The sequence below is a fragment of the Coccinella septempunctata genome, chromosome 6, assembly GCF_907165205.1.
Source record: "Coccinella septempunctata chromosome 6, icCocSept1.1, whole genome shotgun sequence".
Lineage (NCBI taxonomy): Eukaryota > Metazoa > Arthropoda > Insecta > Coleoptera > Coccinellidae > Coccinella > Coccinella septempunctata.
Window position 1 is genome coordinate 1,474,975 of NC_058194.1, and position 20,744 is coordinate 1,495,718.

A 20,744-nucleotide genomic window follows, 5' to 3' on the forward strand; every position below is an offset into this window, starting at 1 on the left:
GTCCGCAGTCCCACTCCTTCTTCCTCTCTCTTTCACATCCTTTATAGGGGTGCTCTTTCTGCTCTCATTTCTCTACCCCTCACCCAAACCGAGAAAGGGGAGCACAAACCCATGAAAATGGTGATTACGAGAAGCCTCGGAAACAAGTCGCTGCCTGGGGATCGTCAGGGCATGTCTGGAGCCGGCGCTGGACATGACAGCATGCGGGACGTCGGTGGCAGGATGTTGAGGAAGCGGGCTCCTGCTGCACAAGAAGCTACAGCTCCAAAGCAACAACAGCAACCAACGAGTCCAATTCAATTGCCGACTCGAACCGCTGAAGGTGCTGCGCAGGATATTCAGCCAGTGCTCACCCAAGCGGGGTTAGTTAGAAAGCGCATGAAGTGGACAACGTCCATGAATGAAACTATTGTGCGCATATATAACTCCATCACGGGACTAGGGCAGAACACGAACAACTATAGGAAAAGGCTCCATGAGGAATTCTGCATTGCCTACCCAAATCTCAATGTCACTGAACAACGAGTGGCAGACCAGTACCGCGTAATTCTGAGAAATGAACTAATACCAACGGCACGAATCGAAGCAATTAAACGAGAACTTCAGCGTCCGCCTACAATAGAGAATAACACCAACACCTCTGATGAAATTCTCATACCTGGGCAACAACAGGCAGAAGAAACTGATACTGAAACTCCATCTTGCAACGCAAGTGAGCCTGAACACCAGGACGATAGGGAAGAGCTCCACCGACAAGTTGACTCTGACATGAGGAGATACTTTGCCGAACTGGAAGGAACAGATCCTCTTCATCGAGTAGCACCTCCACGACTCAATACATCCAAAAAACTGTCACTTATAATCGACATCTTGAATAAGGACGTTTTACCTGAATACCTACAGAACGGAAGTTCATTGGAATATCTGCATCTAGTTTTTCACTGTGCAGCGCTGACGACAGCGAAAACCATAGGGGCAAAAATTCGCCGAACGAACAACGATGGTCAAAAATTACACAAATTACACGCGCCAGCATGGCAGAAACGTCTTCAACACAAAACAGAAAGGCTAAGAAGAGACATTGGACGACTGACGGAGTACTTGAACGGGAATCGAGGAAGAAAGGTTGTGAAAGCTGCCAAAGAGATCATGGATAGAAACAGGACACACACAGAACGAGAGACGGAGAATGCTACAGCTCACCATTGCCTCGACACTCTGAAGCAAAAATTAAGTCTGTATGCAGAACGCCTGAGAAGATATAAAAGCAATTATAGCCGGAAAAGAGACAATAATTCATTCGAAAAGTCGGAAGAATCTTTCTACCGGTCACTCACATCGTCGGATGGAGAAAATGGAAAGTTACCACCAAAGGAAGCCATTGAACAATTCTGGACCGAACAATTATCAACGAAACCTCAGTTCAATGGAGATACCGGATGGATTGAAGATGAAAAATCTGAAGCTATAAAATATGAGCCGATGCAGCATGACATGATCACAATTGAAGAAGTAAAATCAGCTATCAGAGGACTGCACAACTGGAAAGCACCTGGGCCTGATGGATTACAGAACTTCTGGATCAAGAAACTTTGGATCATGCATGAGAAATTGACCTCCGCAATAAATGATGTCATTGAAAATCCTGAAAGAATGCCAGTATTCCTTACACATGGCACAACATACCTGTTACCTAAAGACCAAAGGAATACAGAAGACCCATCCAAGTACCGACCGATCACATGTCTTCCAACGATGTACAAATTAATCACATCGTGCATATCAAACCGAATTCACAACCATTGCGAAAGAAATAACATCATCGCCATGCAACAGAAAGGATGCACCAAAGACAGCCGACGTTGCAAAGAACAACTAATAATAGATTCAGTTATCTGCAATCAAGCGTTCTCCAAGCGAAGGAATCTTTACGCTGCGTACATAGACTACAAAAAAGCATTCGATTCTATACCTCACGAATGGCTCTTGACGATCTTGAAGATTTACAAGGTGGATCCCAATATTGTTAAGTTCCTGAAAAACGCCATGTCAACCTGGCGTACTAGTCTTCAAATGAAAGCAGCAGATTGCTCCATTACAACAGGACCTATTCCAATAAGACGCGGAATTTTCCAAGGAGACTCGCTGAGCCCTCTGTGGTTCTGCATGGCCCTGAATCCCTTGTCTCATAGATTGAATTCTACGGACTACGGATTTTCCATCAAGAGCGGCAGTAGAACTATGATGAAACTGAATCATCTCCTTTACATGGACGATTTGAAACTCTTCGCATCTACCAAAAAACAAATGCAACTGATGCTGAAAATGGTGGAAGGATTCTCGGAAGACATCAAAATGAAGTTTGGACTAGAAAAATGTCGACTGCTAAACATAACGAGAGGGAAAATAGAAGATGGTACGTTCAAACTCAAGGAAGGTGCAGAAATTGAAGCATTAAAGGAAGGAGACACATACAAGTATCTAGGCATAAAACAGGCAAGAAAAATCAATCAGACTCAGATGAAGAAAGAATTAACGGAGGAGTTCACCCGAAGATTGAGGAGGATAATGAGAACTGGTCTTAACAGCAAGAATCTGATAAAAGCGATTAACACCTACGCTTGCTCGGCGCTGAGCTATTCATTTGGTATTATCTCTTGGACGACCACCGATTTAGCAGCTTTACAGAGAAAAATAAGGACGATGCTGACTAAACACAATAAACATCACCCCAAAAGCTCAATAGAACGGACAGAGCTGCCACGACATCTTGGGGGTAGAGGAATTGTTGATTTGTCCAACCGTATGTCCCAGGAAATTGAAGGACTTCGAAACTATTTCTTGAGCAAGGCAGCTTCGTCAGAACTCCATCGAGTAGTTTGTGTTGCTGATACTTCTACACCGTTAAAGCTACACCAGGATCACTTGGAAACCGTCGAACACTCTGCAGAAAGTAAAATGCAGAAACTGATTGGCAAACCTTTGCATGGGAGGCACCAGAATGAGGTCAACCATGATTACGTCGACATATCTGCGTCGAACTACTGGTTGACTTCCGGAAGGTTGTTTCCTGAGACAGAGGGCTTCATGCTCGCCATCCAGGATCAGGTGATTCCAACAAGAAATTACATGAGATACATCGCCAAGGATGCTTCAGTGGCGGACGATAGCTGTCGTTATGGCTGTGCGACACATGAAACTATCCAGCACATCACCGGGGGATGTCAGAAGTTCGCAGGCACGGAGTACAAAAATAGACATGATGCTGTTGCCAAGATTCTTCACCAAGAATTGGCACTAAAACACCAACTTCTAACTTCGAAAAGGGTTCCTTATTACAATTACCATCCAGATGCTGTGCTGGAAAACGAACATCACAAGCTCTACTGGGATCGCACTGTTCTCACAGATCGGAAAATAACCCACAATAGACCAGACCTCATATTGCTCAATAAGGATGAGGACACAGCACTATTCATCGACGTGGCAATTCCAAATAATAACAATCTTCTAGATAGACACACTGAAAAAATTTCAAAATACAGAGATCTCGAGGAACAAACCAGAAGACAGTGGAAGCTGAAAGATATAAACACCATCCCTATTGTCATTTCATCTACAGGCCTGATACCGAAGAAACTACTAGAGAACTTGAGAAAACTTCAGTTGGACGAAAATATTTATAAAGTCATGCAGAAGGCGGTACTGCTCGGAACGGCGAGAACTGTACGCAAGTACATGGGGAATGCAGAGGAACACCGTCTGCTACGACAGGAAGTGCGGGTGGAGCAGGAATCCAACCTACAGCAGGGAGCCGAGGAGCGACCCGAACCCGACCACCACCACGAGCCCGAAAACCTGGAAAGGGCTCCAACAGAGCTTAATCCTTTTGATATCTGAGATATCTGGGATAAGTGAATTTTCCTCTGGAGAGGAGTGTGAAAGCCGCAAGGCTAAAGTCATGCATAATAATAATAATAATAATGTTTATTTAACATAAATAAACATGATGAGTTACAGAGGTTTACAATTCTAGTATGCAGTTCAAAATGCCAACACAGAAATTATTTTCCAGCAATTACAACCAACTCAAGAAGACCGCCTGAAAATTGATTCTACAGTTGTAATTTCATTAACGAAATTTGAAATTCTTGTCGAACGGTTTAATTAATGATCACTCTCAACTGCTTGCAAAATTCCAAGTCAAATCACCACTTTTCATTTGAAATTTTCCCACCATATCATTTCTTGAAGATTGCAAGTCCAGTAATGCATGTACAACTTCAGTTATGTCAGAAATTTAATCTCGTATACTTTCTTCTGCTCAGGTTTCTCGGCACTATCAAAATCATGGAAATGAATATTCGCATTGCCTTTCTTAATCGTCCAACACTAGAAAATTCATCTAGAACAAAGATATCTCCTAACCTAAAATTATAGTGAAAATTGGTAAATAGTTTCTCAACTGAATGACGCTGATGTGAATACTCACTCAATTATTTTTATACCTATTTTTCTAGTCAGACATCTTAAAAATTTTCTGAATATAGTTCACTGGTAACCGAATATGTAATGAAAATATCCCAAACAACACACACACATTTTAAAACATTTTATAGACCATAGCTTATAGATTTTTAGATGATCTATAAAACATCAGAAAATATCGAACCTTTAACCTAGATTCGACGGAAAAATGTCCGCGAGATTTACGTTGGAAAGTATCACTTCTTCAGACGTCTATTCGACGTAATTCTAATTATTTCTATAACAAGTACGATTTCTGATATTCTCGAGATTATCCTGATTTGGTATTTTGTTTGATATACAGGGTGTCCCGTAAAGACCACGTCCAACGAGAACGGAAAGTAGATCAGAATGTGCTCTATCTGATGTGAAAAACTCGTTCTTATGAAAGTCTCACAGTTTTCGAGATATTTGATGTTTTATGAAAAAGTTGAATTTTTTCACTCAAAATGCTTTCTGTCTTGCGGAAGCTACAATTAAATACTTTTCGAATCAGTTTTTTTTTCCGTGAACTTTGTTGAATGATTACTTCAATTCGTGCAATGAAAAATACCACAAAATATTATACAGGGATTCTGAAAAAAAAATTGAAATTCATGTTTTGAAGGAAGTGATTTTTTGTGCTGAATTCTATCTGACGTGGTATAGAAAAAAGACACTAGACCTTTTCTGCATATTACGTTGAAAAGTTGCCTATTTTGTGAGGATTCCGAAAAGGTCAAATACAGGTGATAACCGTCTTCACGAAAATGAAGCATTTCTGTGAAAAACTGATTTTGTCACCTTTTCCACAAATTCTTTCATTTTGCAGATTCTGCTGTAACATATTGAATAATTCTCTTGAAAAATGTCAGTTAGTCCTTAAATTACTCATAAAATGAAATTATTCATTAATTGCAATGATATATATATTCTTTTGAATGTCAGCAATACATTTTTTGTTATCAAACAATATAGCATATGTATGAGTTTTAGGAAAGGTTAGTGTAACGGGGTACCATACAATTTGGAGTATGATACAAGAGCTTAGGGAAAAACCTCAGTAAAAAAACCCTGTCTCCCCGTGAGTAGTGTGGTGATTTGTTTACAGAATAAGCTTTTAATACTGAAGGGCTTCTTTTCCATCAATATAAAAATTTCTTCATCCTCTTCCCATTTCGGAATAATATCTGAAACAAAGAAACAGAAAACGAGAAAAAAAAGTGAATAATAAAGCTTTCACTAAAACTTAATCGAAGATTTGAAATAATGTAATAACGCACAGAACCTTCAACATCAACAAATCCATTGTGAAGAAACTTTATAAAAATATCAATAATAAAAATTCAGCATTATTATTAGAGCAAATGCTGAAAATGACCACCCCCTTCGCTAATACATGCCCTGCATATATTGGGAAATGACCTTTTCAAACCATACAAACTTCTCCCCGCTATTTTGGCTGATGAAATACGAATGCGGTCCCTAAGTGGTGCATCATCTCTTATAGGATTCGAATAAATATCATTTTTTAAAAAACCCCAGTAAAAAAATCCAGAGGATTTAAGTCAGGTGAATCATTGAATCGCATCACATCATATCGATGTTCGAGAGTTCTTCAGGCAAAGAAAAAGAAATAAAAAAACTCAATCAGTGAATTAGCATCTTAATAATATTTTATTGATTTGTTGATTGATTATTTTCAGCAGGAAGTGCAAAATGAAAGTATTTAGGGAAAAGGTAAAAAAATCAGTTTTTCACAGAAATGCTCCATTTTCGATAAACATTCAAATATCTCTTTTCGAGAAGAAGGATATCACCTGTATTTGACCTTTTCGGAATCCTCACAAAATAGGCAACTTCTCAACGTAATATGCAGAAAAGGTCTAGTGTCTTTTTTCTATACCACGTCAGATAGAATTCAGCACAAAAAATCACTTCCTTCAAAACATGAATTTCAATTTTTTTTTCAGAATCCCTGTATAATATTTTGTGGTATTTTTCATTGCATGAATTGAAGTAATCATTCAACAAAATTTACGGAAAAAAACTGATTCGAAAAGTATTCAATTGTAGCTTCCGCAAGAGAGAAAGCATTTTAAGTGAATAAATTCTACATTTTCATAAAAAACCAAATATCTCGAAAACTGTGAGACTTTCATATGAACGATTTTTTCACATCAGGTAGAGCACATTCTGATTTACTTTCCGTTTTCGTTTGACGTGGTCTTCACGGGACACCCTGTATAATAGACTTCTGAGGATGTACTTTATTAAAATCATTCGATAACGTTTATATATCATTAGATTTTTGACATTTTTCTTCGATCAGCAATCTGATAATATATAGATGATCTGAAAAACATGGACAATCAGGACATCTAAATCATGTAGCACTAAAGATCTTCTTTAGACTTTGGAGCATTGTCTTTATTGTTGAAGAAATCGGATTTCTATCAGAGGAGAGATTATTTATTGAAAAAGATAGTGTTAGTATTCACCTATTTTAGATGATCAAAGATGAACGTTTGTTAGATATTTCTAGAATAACCTTGTATTGTATATATAGTTTTTGTCCTCTAATTGTTGTCAACTTTGGAATTATTTAGGATAATTTAAAAAACTTGATATGAATGACTTCTTAACTAGACATATTTATTTTACAAGATATGTTTCGAAGAAGGTTCCATTTGAAAGAAAATGGACGTTCCATAGATTCAAGATCCACATCTTCGAATCATATCTATAAAATCTGACCACTTGAAAATCAATAGATTAGTGATGGGTGAGTTCATATTTATACGGAATGGTTGACAGTTCGTATGGGAGTTGGAAGAGAAAAAACAGGTTCTGATGAATAAATATATTTATAATAAAAAAAAACAAAAATAACTTTAATTCAAAAACATAACACAAATTAATAAAATTGGAAAAAACATAATATAAATAGATGGAATTATCGTTTATTTGTTTTTATTCCTTTCAAATTCATAGCGTTGATTGGCTAGTCGTAACCAGTCTTGAATGGCCCGTTTTATGACGGCATCATTTAAGTCTGCTGGCGTTTCACTTTCGAAAAGAACATATACAGCCTCTGGAAGCAACACAAAATACAATTAGCTAAATGTTTTTTGATTGAATATCAATTACAAGTCGAGAAAATATGCATAAAATATAATCTTTTCAAGAAAAGAATGATTTCAAAATTTTATGGAAAATAATGCATAATCTTTGAAACGATATATGCATTTTAAGATTGAGTTTTTTTTCTATATTTAAAAGAAATTGAAACTGTATGAAGGAAAAAATATTCGTCCGTTTTTGTGGATATTCAAATCTGGCATTTTTTAGGAAATGAGCTCAGTGTACGAATAGTTCCGAAGGTTATCGAAATTTTCAACTTACCAATCAATTTTCTGCAGCATTTTAAGGATTGAAAAGATTGTTTTGATTTTTGGCCAGCCCAACTGAATTTTCTGGCACATCTATTTGTCAGGAGGAATTTCATCATATTCGTTGTGGCGTGTTTTATGGTAGTGCCACCCAATGTCGCCAGTCTTTTTCTCTAAAGAACATCTCTGTGTGACAAAGAAAACTATTTGAGGAGACGATAAGTTAGTACTTACTAAATAATCGGCATAAAGTGGTTCATCAAGCTTTTCCTCCAAAGCCTTCAGATCACGAGTCTTCTTGAGAGGCATATTGGGAAACTCCGGGGGCTTTGCCATCTGATTCATCTGATTATTGCTCAAGATTCTGAGGATTTCTTGAGTGCGATAAGTATTCTAGGACTACTATGGAATAAGAGGAATAGAGAATGAATGGTTCAGATCCTACCTATCTGACCGTAAACAGCGGGTAGTTATTGAGGCTGATGGTACAAAAACTATATCGGAAGAGGTATGCATACAACTTGGTGTACCACAGGGGAGTATTTTGGGTCCTATACTCTTTATCATCTTCATCAATGACCCATCCAACAGAATACAGCAACATATGATAAATTATGCTGATGATTTCAATTTAACCTTGAGTGCAAATACCATCCCCGAAATTTTAGACCTAGTGAAAAACGCTCTAGAACAAACTATGCAATGGTTCCAATCCAACAGGCTATGTATGAATGTAGAAAAAACTTGTGCCATTCTTTTAAAGACTGCTCAGGCTTCACAGACACTATCTCACATCCAACTCGATAACAACAAAGTTACTCTACAAAACACTGGACGCTTTCTAGGTCTCGTGATAGATGAAAATTTAAACTGGAGAGAACATATATCAATTCTATGTACGAAACTTACTTCCATCTGCTACTCACTAGGAGTCTTAAGAAATTACTTGGACCTATCATCCATGAAAATGATTTATCAGGCGACATTTGAATCCAGGCTAAGATATGGCATTTTATTCTATGGAAGTGCAAGCACCATGGGTCGTGTTCTGATGATACAGAAAAGAGCTATTCGGACGATTATGCAAATGACCAGCAGAGAATCGTGTAGAGGAATATTCAGACAAAATAACTTGCTGACTGCAATTGCAATTCATATACAGGAGTGCCTTATTTTTGTATTCAAAAATAAACATTACTTCCAAACTAAATCGGTAACAACGTACAACACTAGAACAACAAAGTTGAAATATCCAAAACATAGACTAACACTGACCGAAAAGGGACCAGAATACAGTTGCATTAAATATTACAACAAGGTTACAGATCACATAAGAGAAACAACAGCACTTAAAATTTTCAAAAAACAAATCTTCAAACTGTTGGTACAAATAGAACCCTATACTGTTGATGAATTTCTAATGTATGAGATGGGAGATACCTCAAACTGTTAATTACATACCTTGACACTATTTCATTTCAAGAAGTAATGTATTATTATGTTGCTACTTAATTTGAAATAAAGCTTATTATTATTATTTTATTATTCTGCGCTACTTCCTCAGAAATACTTTACAATCGCATCATGATTTTCTCATAAAATCTTGATGGTCCAAATGCTCTTGGACTCGAACAGCTTATAATGCTGGACGATCCCGATCCAGTGTTCGATAAACTGAAAAAATGAAAAATTGCTCAAGTAAAACAAGAAATCATTCATATCTATACCGTCGATGAACTATTTTTCATGGTTCCTATAATTTGAAAGTTTTTTTTTTAATTGTTTGGAAGGTTTGTGAAGAAGTTGAATTCAATAAATTCAGCTCAGATTATTTGAGATTGTAGCAAGTAGTAATATATATTCCTTTAAATGTCAGCAATACATTTTTTGTTATCAAACAATATAGCATATGTATGAGTTCTAGCAAAGGTTAGTGTAACGGGGTACCACACAATTTGGAGTATGATACAAGAGCTTAGGGAAAAACCTCATTAAAAAAACCCCGTCTCCCCGTTAGTAGTGTAGTGATGTCAGATTTTTTTACAGAATAAGCTTTTAATACTGAAGGGCTTCTTTTCCATCGATATAAAAATTTCTTCATCCTCTTCCCATTTCGAAATAATATCTGAAACAAAGAAACAGAAAACGAGAAAAAAAAGTGAATAATAAAGCTTTCACTAAAACTTAATCGAAGACTTGATATAATGTAATAACGCACAGAACCTTCAACATCAACAGATCCATTGTGAAGAAACTTTATAAAAATATCAATAATAAAAATTCAGGATTCTTATTAGAGCAAATGCCCAAAATGACCACCCCCTTCGCTAATACATGCCCTGCATATATTGAGAAATGACCTTTTCAAACCATACAAACTTCTCCCCGCTATTTTGGCTGATGAAATACGAATGCGGTCCCTAAGTTGTGCTTCATCTCTTATAGGATTCGAATAAATTTCATTTTTTAAAAAACCCCAGTAAAAAAATCCAGAGGATTTAAGTCAGGTGAATCATTGAATCGCATCACATCATATCGATGTTCGAGAGTTCTTCAGGCAAAGAAAAAGAAATAAAAAAACTCAGTCAGTAAATTAGCATCTTAATAACATTTTATTGATTTGTTGATTGATTATTTTCAGCAGGAAGTGTGTTCAAAATCGAGGGTGTTATGATTTTGTAATTGAAGAGTAGTGGACTGTATGAGAAGATAATTGAGTTGGAGATGGTATAAAAACATTTATTGAGTATCGTTCACAATCCTAAAATGAATATGTCACCTGCATGAAGCTAATACAGTAAAAGCAACTAATATTAACCACATCTATAAACTCAGAGAGACATTATTCAACTAAAAACAAGAGATGGTCCAGAGCAGTTCAAATGAGAAGTCACTTGATGTCAAACTTAGACGTTGAGGAGTTCAATAAATTTAATATCAACACAACGGTTACACAGTGATAGAGCAATCAATTGAAAATTGATTGCGAGAGCCTCTTTATTCTATCAGAAAACGCGAGGGTTAGAATACTGAATTTTAAAGAGAAGACGCGGGAGTACAGAGAAATAGGCCAGAGGTGAAACTGCAATGTCTAAGTCTGATCATCAACGAGAAATCTATACATTAAATATGAGTTGATCACTAATGTTAATGTAAGTATGAGCAGAACAAGAGTCGCACAAGTATAATGGGAAGCACAATTAATGAATTTGAGAAGCACTAGAACATAAAAAATAATATGAAAAGGGCAATAAATTGTAACTAAATGAGAAGCTCAACAATAATTAATTAAATGAAAAGGACAATCATAATTAATCTGAGAAGAACATAGTATAATTCATTTAAATTGAGATGATCTTGAAGAGTGCAAAAATTTATCATTGAATTCAACATTTACAGAGACGAACTGCTCACAAGTAAGCACTATTAAACGTTCATCAGAAAAACAGAAGAAACAATTGATAAATTAAGAGAAGTCAAGAGAGTACTGAGTCAAATCCCTAATCATAGATTTTTGAGATGTGCTGAAGGCTGAGAAAACTAACATGTATGTTGAGTCCGATGAATGAATATAGAAAAGAATCAATGAGAGTACATATTATAAAGAGTAGACCATACCAAATGAGTATACACGAGTACTCGAGCAGACTTTCCAGGGTGGAGCTCAGGTCGAAGTGTATCGAGCAATCTCAATGATCGTTTAACTAAAGTTGAGGTGTTCACATCCTGTTCTGAGGAAAACAGCTACATCCAGGGTCCACCCTGGAGAATACGAGGATTCATTCATCTGAAACTCAACAACATTAATTAGTCATATGTACAAAGAGGTGATCATAAGAGTTGTCTTAAAAAATGATTAAACTGATTCTAATAAATTGGAATATCATGAGCAGACAATAAATCACTAATCAATTTTATTGAGATGGACTTGAGAAGTTTCAATCCTGGTGCTAATTATGAAATATAATAAAATATATATTTCTGAGAAGGCAATGGTTCGATTTGTCTTGAGTGGACAATTCAATTGAGCGGTGCTAGCAAGGATTATGAGTCTATTTCAAGATTCTGAAATCTCTTGCACGTGGACGAATTTCAGGAGAATGAAATTATCATGAAAAAGGAGTAATTAATAATTTTGAGTAGTCTGAGTGTACTTTACCTTATGAGAAGAACAATTTAGCACCAGGATTGTGCGAGAAGACTTGAAAAGTGAGAACAACTAAAAGAGGTGAACTTAAAATGAGGTTATACAAATCAGAATGATAGCAGAGAGAAGTTACTACAACGGTGCTAACAAAGAGAATCCTTAAGAATATGTGTGAATGTGTAGTTTTTCACTTCTGAAAAACACTGAAAGTGGGGCCGCTGCGTCGTTCAACCAGCGCACCGAAGAATCGGGGTACCATACGTGGCCACCGGAGCTGGTCAGGAGCGTCGACTAGAGAGAGGTCGGAGGGGGGCTTCGCTCAATTTTTAACATTCCGCCCGCCATAACTAACAGCGTTAGTTATCGAGATGACTAGAGAGGTTGAAATTCCTTCTTGGTTGCTTCGTCTGAAGAGTTGACTGGTAGAATTGCTTTCTTCGAGATTGGTCGGGTTAGAGTGGACGTGGAGGTCTTGAAGGTACCCTGGGTGTATGGTCATTACTCGCCCTAATGGCCACTAAGAAGGAGGTAATCGCTCGTCAGTGATGAGAAAGGGACGAGATTGTCTGACACGTTGTTCTGGCAATTGTCTCATGAGTTGTTCTCTCATATCTCGTTGCCTTACACATATAACACACTGGGCCCCTTCTTCCAATGATCCAATATTGTTGTCAGATGGTGGACAGTATGAGTTGTGTACCTCTATGGAGTGTTCGTTTGTGAGCAGAATCTATAATCAGAGAAGTGAAGATGCTTGCTATCTGGGTCTAAGAGAGCGTTGGTGATTCGTCCGCCTACACGAATTACACCCTCATGATCGATGAACACAGTGAGTCTACTGAACACATGTGAGGATGACAGAGCAGTACCATTTTGAAGAGCCTTGAGTTCTTGAGGAAAATACACTTGTTGAGTAGCCTTGATCCAATAGATCCTTGATTTTTCCAAGTCAGTTGAGGTGAGCGGAGTTGAGAAGTTCAGACTTGAGGAGTGTCTGAGTCGGGCGAGGACTCTTAAACAAAGAGAGGTGATTCTTAACAGTTTATTGAGAGAAGAATACCTGTATATAAGATCCCACGAGTAGTCTTGAGTTACGGCCGTGAGGAGGTTCTTGGTGGGTCTTGCTTCAGATTCGGGGTCAATTGTCGTTGCCGGCTGACGATTGGGCCAGGAATCTGGTGACTTGGAAATCCATGGTGGTCCCGTCCACCATAGAGTGCTGTTCAGTAGTTGAGATGACGAGAAGCCACGAGAAGCACAGTCAGCTGGATTTTCCTTGCCGGAAACGTATCTCCATTGCGCAGTTGGAGTTAGGTCTTGGATGAGCTCTACCCTGTTTCGAATAAAGTCCTTCCAGCGAGCTGGGTGAGATGTGATCCACGAGAGAGAGAGACTGTTGAGTCCGTCCACAAAGTCGTTGAGTGTGTATCTGTGTATCTAAAACACGATGAGCATAATTAGTTAACTTGGCCATAATGAGAGATGCTGAGAGTTCAAGTCGCGGGATTGTGAGGCGTTTCAAAGGCGTTACTTTTGTTTTCGAGCAGAGCAATGTGACTTTGGATCCTGTGGACGGTGAGCGGACTACGAGATAGAGGACTGCTGCCATGGCAAGTTGAGAAACATCAGAGAAGCCGTGAAGTTCTATGGTAGCATTTTCTCGGGTGCCTACCCATCGAAGAGCACGTAGTAATGAATCCCAGTTTTCTGAGGAAAATTGGAATTCATTTTAGTGCATTCCTTCCGTTTTACATTTCCGTCTTTGAAAATATTTTAATTCTCGAATATTCAGTACGTTCATTCCGATAGGCAGAGTAAATGTAAAAAACCGTTTATCTGTGTTTAACGTTGTTTTTCTTACATGCCGTTGAAGATTTCGACGTTTTTCATCTGTTGATATGCGATAAACCGGAGCTGACGACGTTTTTCATTCTTGTCGCATTCTGGAATTTTCAGATTTTTACCGTGAGGGGGGATTTGCCTATAAAAGCAAATTTTCCCCCGCAACGGTCACTTTTTAACTTTTGCACGTTTACTTCAGTACTTCGACTTGTGACTTTTCGCTCTTTGATTTCAGTTTTAACGTGGCGACTTCTGCTTTTGATCCAGCTCTTTTTACTGTTTTTACTTTTTACTTAGTTTTCCGGTTTTCGCCGTTTAAGAATAATTTTCTTGTGTTGCATCTTTCCTTTGATTTTCCGCGAGTGCCTGAAACAAAGAAGGTAGTTCCTCGTCTGTACCGTTCAGTTTCCTTGTTAGACCTACACCGATTACTTCTTTGACTTTGACACTGCTGTACTGTATCGCTTTTTGTAGTATTTTATCGTTCTTCACCCTGTTTCGCGAGTCTGACTTTTCCCTTCGCTATCAGTCATGGTGCGCAAGCCATTGGGGTACTGAAGGGAAAGTCTCGTCAACCCCCCTGTCCGCGTTCCGCGTCATAAGCGTTGAATCCGAAATCTCTTCTTTCCTATCAGTAATGGCGCGTTATAGCCCATGAGTAGAGAATAAGAGATACCGCCCGCCGTCAGTGAAATCCCGTAGTTGCGCTAAAAATAGACCTTTTCTTCGCTATCAGTCATGGTGCGTTATAGCCCTTGGGGTAGCGAATAGAAGTCTCGAGTAGACCCTCCCTGGTTGTGTTTCATTTCCGGAGGAATACAATTACATCCCGATACCGTATAGCAAGTCCTTAGTATTCGTTCCGTCAGTTCTGGTTGGCGCATTTCATTGAACCTTTAATTTTTCACTGCACCCGGTATAAACTTTATAAAGTGCTCGTGACCGGATATAATTTCCCGAATGTATGTTCGCTTATAGATTCGCTCATAGTTCATACCTACACATATCTCCCTTGTACATATAATCAGTTTCCGAAGGTGTGAATAAACTTTTACACAATTTGATTTTGACTACTTCGTTATCGCTACCACCCTAGATAACAGCGAACTCTGTCTTCGACTAGTAGCTACTCTGGTAGGTTTGCTATTCTTCCTATTGAAAAGAATAGCTGGCGCTCGAGATAAGTATTCTCCGACGTGACCACGTTACAACGTATACTGGCCAGTGATTTGAGATCTTCTCTGATGTTACACCATCTTTCTGTGAGTTGAGGTGACAGTGGCTCGTCCCATGACAGTTTCTGGAGCCAAAGTTCCTGCAACAACATTTTGGCCCTGATCGTGACAGGGGATACTAAACCAAGTGGATCAAAGTGTTGAGCAATATGAGATAACATAGTACGTTTAGTTACCACAGACCCAGATGAGCTTGAGTTGATCTTGAATGAGAAGTAATCCTCTTGAGGATACCAGAGGAGGCCTAGAAGTTTCGTTGAAGTAGGACAGTCGTCAAATGAGATTGGCGATGGTATTTCTTCCTCGGTTACCATCTTGAGCGTACTTGGAGAGTTCGATTGCCACTTTACTAAGGGGAGGCCGCCCGCCATGCAGAAATTTTTCAAGTCGATAGCGATTTCTGAGAGTTCTTCCTTCGTGTCTGCACCACCATAGATATCATCAACATAGCGACCTTTGGTGAGTGGTGGAATGGCGAGTGGATACTTGTGACCTTCATCTTTGATGAGCTGGAGGAGGACTCGAATGGCCAAGAAGGGAGCAGCCTTGGTTCCATAGGTGACGGTGGTGAGGTGGTACGTCGCTATCTCATCTTCTGAGTTTTGCCAGAGAATCCATTGGAGATCTAAATCGTCTGGATGCACCATGATCTGTGTATACATCTTCCTGATGTCTGTGGAAAACACAAATTTAAAGCGACGTACCCAGAACAATACATCAATAACATCTAACTGAAGAATCAATCAAGTTTCATTTACGACCCTGTATGTAATCCAAGAAGAGATGACAGGTTTTGAGGTCTGATTATGAAGAAAACCAATTATGTATAGGCCGACGTTTCGTTTATTTTTATAAACATCCCCAGGGCACTAGAAAAATTACAGAGAGCTTCGTGTTATGACTCAACCGAAATAAGAAATTTGCAGGCTAAATTACAAGGACAATAATTTAACAAATGGACTAACAGTATTACAAAAACAATTAAAAAATTTCACAAAACGACGTTAAAATTAGATAAAAAAAATTATTTATATACAAGTCAACAAAATATGAGGTGTATAAAAGGTAAAATAACAATAAATCACAAATAAATCACTTACAATACTATATGATTTTCCTTGTCAAAAAATACGCTACAGTAATACAACAATGAAGTAACTCACTTGACATAAATGAATTCATTATTCGGCAAGCCAACGAGAGTGAATGAGGAAACTGACTTGAACCAAATGCGTAACAAGGGTGACAATATGTTTACAATTTCTTCATCATGGATATAAGAGAATAATATGCTGTATTCAAATTTTCAATGTCAGTTCTTCTATTAACAACATTTCAATCATCTCGTGTAACAGTCTCTTTCTTAAATTTGTTTGCTTGCCAAGGACCTCCGCTTCATTAAAATTAAAAACATGTAAAAAATCTCTTCAGTCTGAATCTAACACCTGATGAGAGCGTATCGATTGTTTCAGTGGGTGATAAGATAAAGACGCCGCGTTATCTTACAGATAAGTAAACAGTAAACAATTTTCTTTTATTTAAGGGTCAATTTATTTTCATTATTTGTGAATTACAAGTTTAATTAGGGAAATTTCAAAATGGGGGATACTTCAGACGGGTACCCCCGTCTGAAATAAATGATGCGAATATGGATGAAGATTCTAGAAATAGTAATAATGGAAATGTAGTTTCCATTAATCCTAACAAGCGAACTTATGATTTAGAGAATAGATACCAATATCTTGACAAAGGTCCGTATTACGTTATGGTAGAGCATACTGAAAACAATCTCGGAAGATTATTTCCGATTAAGATAGGGCATTACTTGATGTCTGATCAGCACTTGAAACAGGACATTCTTGATATCAAAGCTATTGGATCTAACAGAGTTAAAGTTATTTGTAAAACTTATAATTCCGCAAATAGCTTGGTCAATCATAGTGCTTTGACAAAAAATAATTTGGTTTCCTATATACCAAAATACTACACACAAAAAAAAGGAATTATAAAAATGGTAGATACTTCATTTTCGGAGCAGTATTTGTTACAGGCTATTGAAAGTAATGTTCAAGTTGTCGAAGTTAAGAGAATGAAACGGAGAGTACGCGAAGAAAACAGTGAAACTTTTAAATTAGTAGATAGACAAATGGTGATAGTAACATTCTTAGGAAACAAAATTCCAGATCATGTTAGAATAAACATGGTTAATTTTCAGGTTGAACCTTATTATTATCCTGTCGTTCTGTGCTATAATTGTCTACGTTTTGGTAATACAAGTAATCAGTGCAGGGGTAAAACTAGATGTAATATGTGCGCATCGGATAACTGTAAAGGCAATCCTTGCCAAAACAATTTTAAAAAATGCGTTCATTGTAATAGTTCTGAACACGAATCTACCTCAAGAAACTGTCCAGCTTTCAAGAAACAAGCTAACATTAAAAAGGTGATGGCAACAGAAAACATAACCTTCAGAGAAGCCGAATTTATTGTCGAAAATCCCTCATACGCCAAAATAACGACCCAGAATAGGTTTACGTTACTCGATCAAAATAATTTCCCATCCTTACCTGAACCTAAAACTAACTTGGTTTTACGAAGGCCCTCATTCACCAGGACACCAAATACAAATTCTCAGTTCAAAAAGAGAAAAGCTGAATCTCCTTTAGTTATCCCACTCTCTACAGAGAAAACAAATGAAACCAGTTCACTGTCGGTATTGCCTAATCCCTATCGGGATGAGTTCTTCCAATATAAGGAAAAAATTGTTAATAAATTATTTCAAATGGTAACTACTTTCTTATCAAACAAAGAGAAAATGAACGAACCGGACCTGAAGAACAATATTTCGAAAATTCCAGAAAGTTATTCCCAAATGAATAGTGAAAATTCTCCTGCTAGATCCTTTGACTATGATAGTAACACAGTAATACTATCCGAATGACAGAAAAAATGAGACCAAAAATACATACGCGAAAAAAACTGAACATTCTTCAGTGGAATATTAAATCACTAACCACAAGAACTCCAGAACTTAAAAACTTAATTAAAAAGTATGACATTGACATAATGATATTATCGGAAACATGGTTGAACAATAATATTGATTACAACCTTAAGGGCTTCAACGTTATCAAGAAAAACAGACCGGATGGATATGGGGGCGTAGCCATTATCATATCGAAGGGACTTAAATATAAGGAGTTAAGAATTTCGGATACTAGCAATAAAATCGAACTATGTGCTGCGAAACAACATGTATGTGCTGCGAATGTGTTCGGACGTGCCAATTCGTAGCTCCCGTTTATAAGGCGAAATCCAGTGAAAATTATTGTTGAAGTACATTTTTCGAATAATTTTTGTGAGCTTAAAATCATACAGATATGAAAGGTCAGTGTGTTTTGTGTCAGAAAACAATAAATGATGTAAAACATCCGGGTCTACAATGTAGTTCCTGCAACAAATCTTATCATGCGAACAACGTATGTTCGGATGTAAATAAACAACAGCTTTCATTAATCGACACATTGCCTGGGACCCTCTGGTTCTGCCGCGGATGCCGTGACTCAACGGAATCTCCCCCGCGACTTCCCAATACTCGGTCCCGGACTGGAGCGCAACCGGTTTCACGGGACGCTGGATACTCTGCTGAGGACGTCGATCATTCCTCCACTCCACCTAATACAGATCTACTTTCATTACGGGATGAAATCCGTGACATGAAAAGGAGCGTGGACTTCTGCTCCGATAAAATTTCGGATTTTGAGGGTGTAGTTAGCAGATTCAATAACCTGCTGAAATTAACTCAAGAATTAAAAGCTGAAAACGCCGATCTTAAATTAGAGATATCATCCTTAAACCATAGGTTGAATTCCATGGAACAACATACTAAGTCTAATAATATCGAGATACAGGATGTCCCTGAGAAGACCGGCGAAAATTTATTCCAAATTATTGATAAAATTGGTAACTTTATCGGTCAACCAATCAAAAAAGAAAACGTTGATTTCATCACTAGGGTTAACACAAAAATAGCGTCCAAACCAAAACATATTGTGGTGCGATTTACAACGAAGCTGCTAAGAGATGAATTCTTAGCAAAGGCCAAAATTAAACGCAATCAATGTGAAAATCGCAGTTTGATGCTAGATGGAATATCAAATAGATTTTTCATCAACGAGCATCTCACAATTGCGAACAAGATCTTGCTCAGAAAAGTCCGCGATGTGTCCAAGGAACGAAATTTCAAGTTTGTCTGGGTTCGCGATGGTGCCATACTGGCACGAAAGGACGAGAGAAGTAAAATAATCCAGATATCTAGTGAATCCGATATTGCAAAGATCAAGTAATAACTCTATCTGTATAGTTGTCTTAGTCGACCTTATGGCGGTTCATTTTTTCTATCAAAATGTTAGAGGACTGAGGAGCAAAATTCATGAATTCAAGAGGAACTGCTTGTCAAATAACCATGATATACTATTAATTACCGAAACTTGGCTGAATAGTACTGTTTTTGATGCTGAATTGGTCGATTTAGATTATTATTCCATTTTTCGTCGTGACCGTGAATCATCAGGATCATCACATAAGAAAACCGGAGGAGGTTCATTGATTGCGGTTAGGAAGAAATTCGATGCCTGTTTGATCCCCCAGTTTCACAGTAAGGCAGAGGATATCTGGGTCTCCCTTAAGATTGGATCCCTGAAGGTGTTATTATGTTGTGTTTATCTTCCTCCTGGGGATAATGTTGCTAGTGCCAATTTCGCAACAAAGTTATGTGACATCAAGAGTGAAATCGAGAGTGACTTAGTTATTTTGTGCGGTGATTTTAATTGTTCCAGTGTTCAATGGGTTGCTGATTTGGACTCTGATGGTGCCTTTCTCCAACCAAGTAACGTTGAAGCCAAATATTCTGAGTTGATTGATGCTCTTACTCTATGCGAACTGATGCAATTCAATAGTATTCGTAACACTAACCTGAGGACTCTAGATTTAATTCTATGCAATCAGTTCGTTTTATCTCATTTGAGCCATTGTTGTAGCCCATTGGTTAGGGAGGACCGACACCACCCTTCTTTGGAGTTCTTAGCAAACTTTAATTACAATTTTCTCTCCAAACCAATGAGACTCACACATAACTTCAGAAGAGGTGACTATGCTAATATAAATGAGGAAATATCAACGATTTCATGGTGTGACGTTTTTGAGGGAGTTGATGTGAACGATGATCTCGACTCATTTTATAATGTGATTTATGATATTATAGATAAGAATATACCCAAAAGACGCTTCTATCGAGGATTTCCATCGTACTTTTCCAGTTCCACTATTAAATTAGTAAAGCGCAAAAACAAAATACATAAAAAGTTTAAAATTTATAGGAATACAAGAGATCTGTTGGAGTTCAAGCGTCTTCGAACTTTGTCAAAAATAATGATTGAACAGGACCATTCTGATTATATAAAATATGTGGAAGAAGAACTTCCCCAAAACCCTAAATTATTGTTCAATTTAACTCGTACAAAAAATAAAAATAAAGGTAATAGATTCCCGTCCTCTATGTCTTACAATGGTAGGTCTTGTGTTGGGGGTGAGAACATTTGCGACAGTTTCGCCAAATTCTTT

The 20,744-nt window shown here is 37.7% G+C and overlaps 2 protein-coding genes across 2 annotated transcripts; one reads left to right on the plus strand and one right to left on the minus strand.

The window, feature by feature from the left end:
- Positions 1–7,469: 7,469 nt before the first annotated feature.
- On the minus strand, positions 7,470–8,251 carry LOC123315357. The gene is made up of 3 exons (XM_044901021.1): positions 8,133–8,251; positions 7,912–8,071; positions 7,470–7,600 (listed from the first exon to the last, which is right to left on the minus strand). Exons 1-3 carry the CDS (start codon positions 8,241–8,243, stop codon positions 7,470–7,472), a joined length of 402 nt encoding a protein of 133 aa, XP_044756956.1. The 5' UTR covers positions 8,244–8,251.
- Positions 8,252–18,412: 10,161 nt separating this feature from the next.
- Positions 18,413–19,468, plus strand: LOC123315704. Its single transcript, XM_044901532.1, has one exon. It carries the CDS (start codon positions 18,503–18,505, stop codon positions 19,466–19,468), a length of 966 nt encoding a protein of 321 aa, XP_044757467.1. The 5' UTR covers positions 18,413–18,502.
- The last annotated feature ends 1,276 nt before the right edge of the window (positions 19,469–20,744 follow it).